General features: G+C 34.5%; 1 protein-coding gene across 1 annotated transcript; it reads left to right on the top strand.

Moving 5' to 3' along the window:
* The first annotated feature begins 369 nt into the window (after positions 1-369).
* On the top strand, positions 370-2,283 carry LOC125271689 (macrophage mannose receptor 1-like). The gene has a single exon (XM_048195849.1). The coding sequence runs from the start codon at positions 559-561 to the stop codon at positions 1,309-1,311; it is 753 nt and encodes a 250-aa protein (XP_048051806.1). The 5' UTR covers positions 370-558; the 3' UTR covers positions 1,312-2,283.
* Positions 2,284-2,743: the final 460 nt, after the last annotated feature.

Here is a 2,743-nt window from a genome sequence, read left to right as displayed (position 1 = left end):
GGGGACCTTAATGTAAAGTGTTACTGATTACTTAATTCAATTTCTGTACCTTATTTGTGTCTAACTACTGTTATATTTACCTGAAAAGCTGTTTATTTAATTTGTATCTTTGTGTTTATTTGTGCTATTGCTCGTAGTTTAATTATTTGTTCTTTTTATATTACAGAGTATGTTTAAAAATGATGTTTCATATTTATATTTTATATTATATTTCTATAGTTTTTCCCCCATTGTTCTTGCATTCCATGTATAAAAATCTGGCGAGTAAAATAAAAAAATCAGAGGACTGAAGAGTCAAAATGAAAGTGTTTCTTCAAATTCTGCAAAAAAACTAGTATCTCTGCTTGTGTGTGTGTGTGTGTGTGTGTGTGTGTGTGTGTGTGTGTGTGTGTTTCAGCTCATTTGGTTTGGATATTTACTACACAAATACTTGAAGAGTCTGGCCATCTGGTTGGTCAGTGCCTTCCAGTTTTTTTATTGTCTCTCACAGAAATAAAAACTGCCCCTTCATCACTGAGATCACACAAACTCTGCGCTGAGTAGATCATCTGTGGAGAAATGAAGGCTGTCGTCACTCTGCTCCTGTTTTTGAGTCTCTCTGGACTGAGCTTCAGTCTCCACAGAAAACATGTGTTTGTGAATAAATTAATGACCTGGAAAGATGCACAGACGTACTGCAGAGAACACCATGATGACCTGTCCACCGTCAATAAAGAAGAGGCACAACTGCTCTCTAGAAATCCAGAAGTCAATCATTTATATTTTTGGATTGGACTGCACATGAGTCCTAACAACCCAGAAAAATGGATTTGGTCTGGAGGTGAGGATGAACAAATTGACAATTGGGACACTGGGGAACCAGACAGGATCACTCAAGAGTGTTGCGTTGTAAGAAAATATAATTATAAACTGCACAATCTTCCGTGCTCAGCGACTCTGCCATTTTACTGTATGCGGGTCTTTGAGCCCATTCTGGTGCATCAGAACAAGACGTGGGATGAAGCCCTGGACTACTGCAGACAGAACTACATTGACCTGGTGAGTCTAAGATCTGAGATGATTATGGCAGAGGTGATAAATAACGCTACATCATCCCAGACAGCTTCTGTGTGGACCGGCCTGCGCTTCATGGCTGGTCATTGGTTCTGGGTCAGTGGACACAATCTTCAATATAAAGCCTGGTCTGTGGAGGGGGAGCTCCAGTGTCCTGCCAGAAACCTGCGCTGTGGAGCTCTGGAGAGACAAAATAATATTTGGACACCCAAAAATTGTGAGGATAAACTCAACTTTGTCTGTCTTAAAAAGCTATAAATGTGCTTCATGTTGCATTACATACATTTCTTCATGTAGGCCTATATATGATACTGATTCATTTATAAATCATGAATCAATAGAAATCTATTGCTTTACAGTAGTATGTATGGTTGTTAAAAATAATGTTTTTTAATCATTCATTTTAGTCGTGTCAACATATACATTGTCTTGTAAAACAATGTTTAGTCAAAATCTTTTATGGGCTTGCAGAGACATTATAAATTATATGTTTGATTTATTATAAAAATAAAGATTTAGATTGTCAGTTAGATTTTAATAGCCATAAAAGATATGTAAAACAATCAAGCTCAGTCTTATTAGCTTTATGATAAAAAATTGTTTAACTTTTGATCATGCTTTGTTGTTTTTAAACTCAGTGATATTTTCACAAATCATATGGATTAACAATTTAGTCTCAGACTAACCCGTCTGTAATTTATCAGATTTAATGTCTTTATATTTATTTTGGCTAGGAAGCAAATAAGATATTATCATTGTAAAATAAGATTGTAAGTTTTGCTCATTTTGTTTATTTTCAGTATGTAAATCTTGTATTCAAATGTTTAAATGGTTTTGCCCCTCAGCCGTTATGTCATTTTTCAAGAGATTGCAGTGGTTCAGATTCACCAGAGCGGCTTCTGGCAGCAACTGAAACATTTTATTCTGTAAAACATCTTTTGTTCAGATTCAGTGAAAGGTGCAAAAAGTTGGAATTCGCTCCCTGATCATTTAAAATCTGCTGCAAGTTTTAATAACAAACTTTCATTCATGTTTATTTTTATTTTATTGTTTATTTTTAGTGTTGATGTAATTGTAGTCAATAAAAGCCCTTTCTACAGATGAGTGTTGTAAATTAGCTTTAGCTAAAAGCACTATGATACTTGCACTGGATGGCTGTTATCTCAGTTTTGTCAATGTTTATTGTATCTGTCCCTTTCCAAATAAATGGAAATAAACAAAACAATACAATCTGATGGACTATAACAGGAATTGCTCACTTGTATGTTATGTTTACCTCACCACAAATGTTCCTCCACTTTGTTTTGTTCAGCTTTTCTGTACACTATTCCCATATTTGCATGTACTTTGACAGGTCAGGTCGACTGCTTTGGATATCAGGATTGTATTCTCACTACACAGCAGCATATTCTCTGTTGTTGGGTTTTGAACCACCACTTTTTGCACAGAATTTTTACATAAATATTTCACTGTGCAAAAAAAAAAAAAAAAAAAAAAAAAAACTATGAACACACAATCAAAGATCATCCTAACAATGTTGTTTTTATAAACATCTTGCATGATAGTAAAAAAAAAAAAATCCTTATCTTAGAACAAAACATCTGTCTCAACATGACTAAGAGAAGTGAGTAAAACAATATTTTACTCTTGTTCATAGCTTGGGAAACATTTGCTGACACATAATGGCAAC

The sequence above is a fragment of the Megalobrama amblycephala genome, linkage group LG7 (assembly GCF_018812025.1).
Source record: "Megalobrama amblycephala isolate DHTTF-2021 linkage group LG7, ASM1881202v1, whole genome shotgun sequence".
Taxonomy (NCBI): Eukaryota; Metazoa; Chordata; class Actinopteri; order Cypriniformes; family Xenocyprididae; genus Megalobrama; species Megalobrama amblycephala.
Note: the sequence above shows the minus strand (reverse complement) of the source record. Positions and strands in the feature narration are given on the sequence as shown.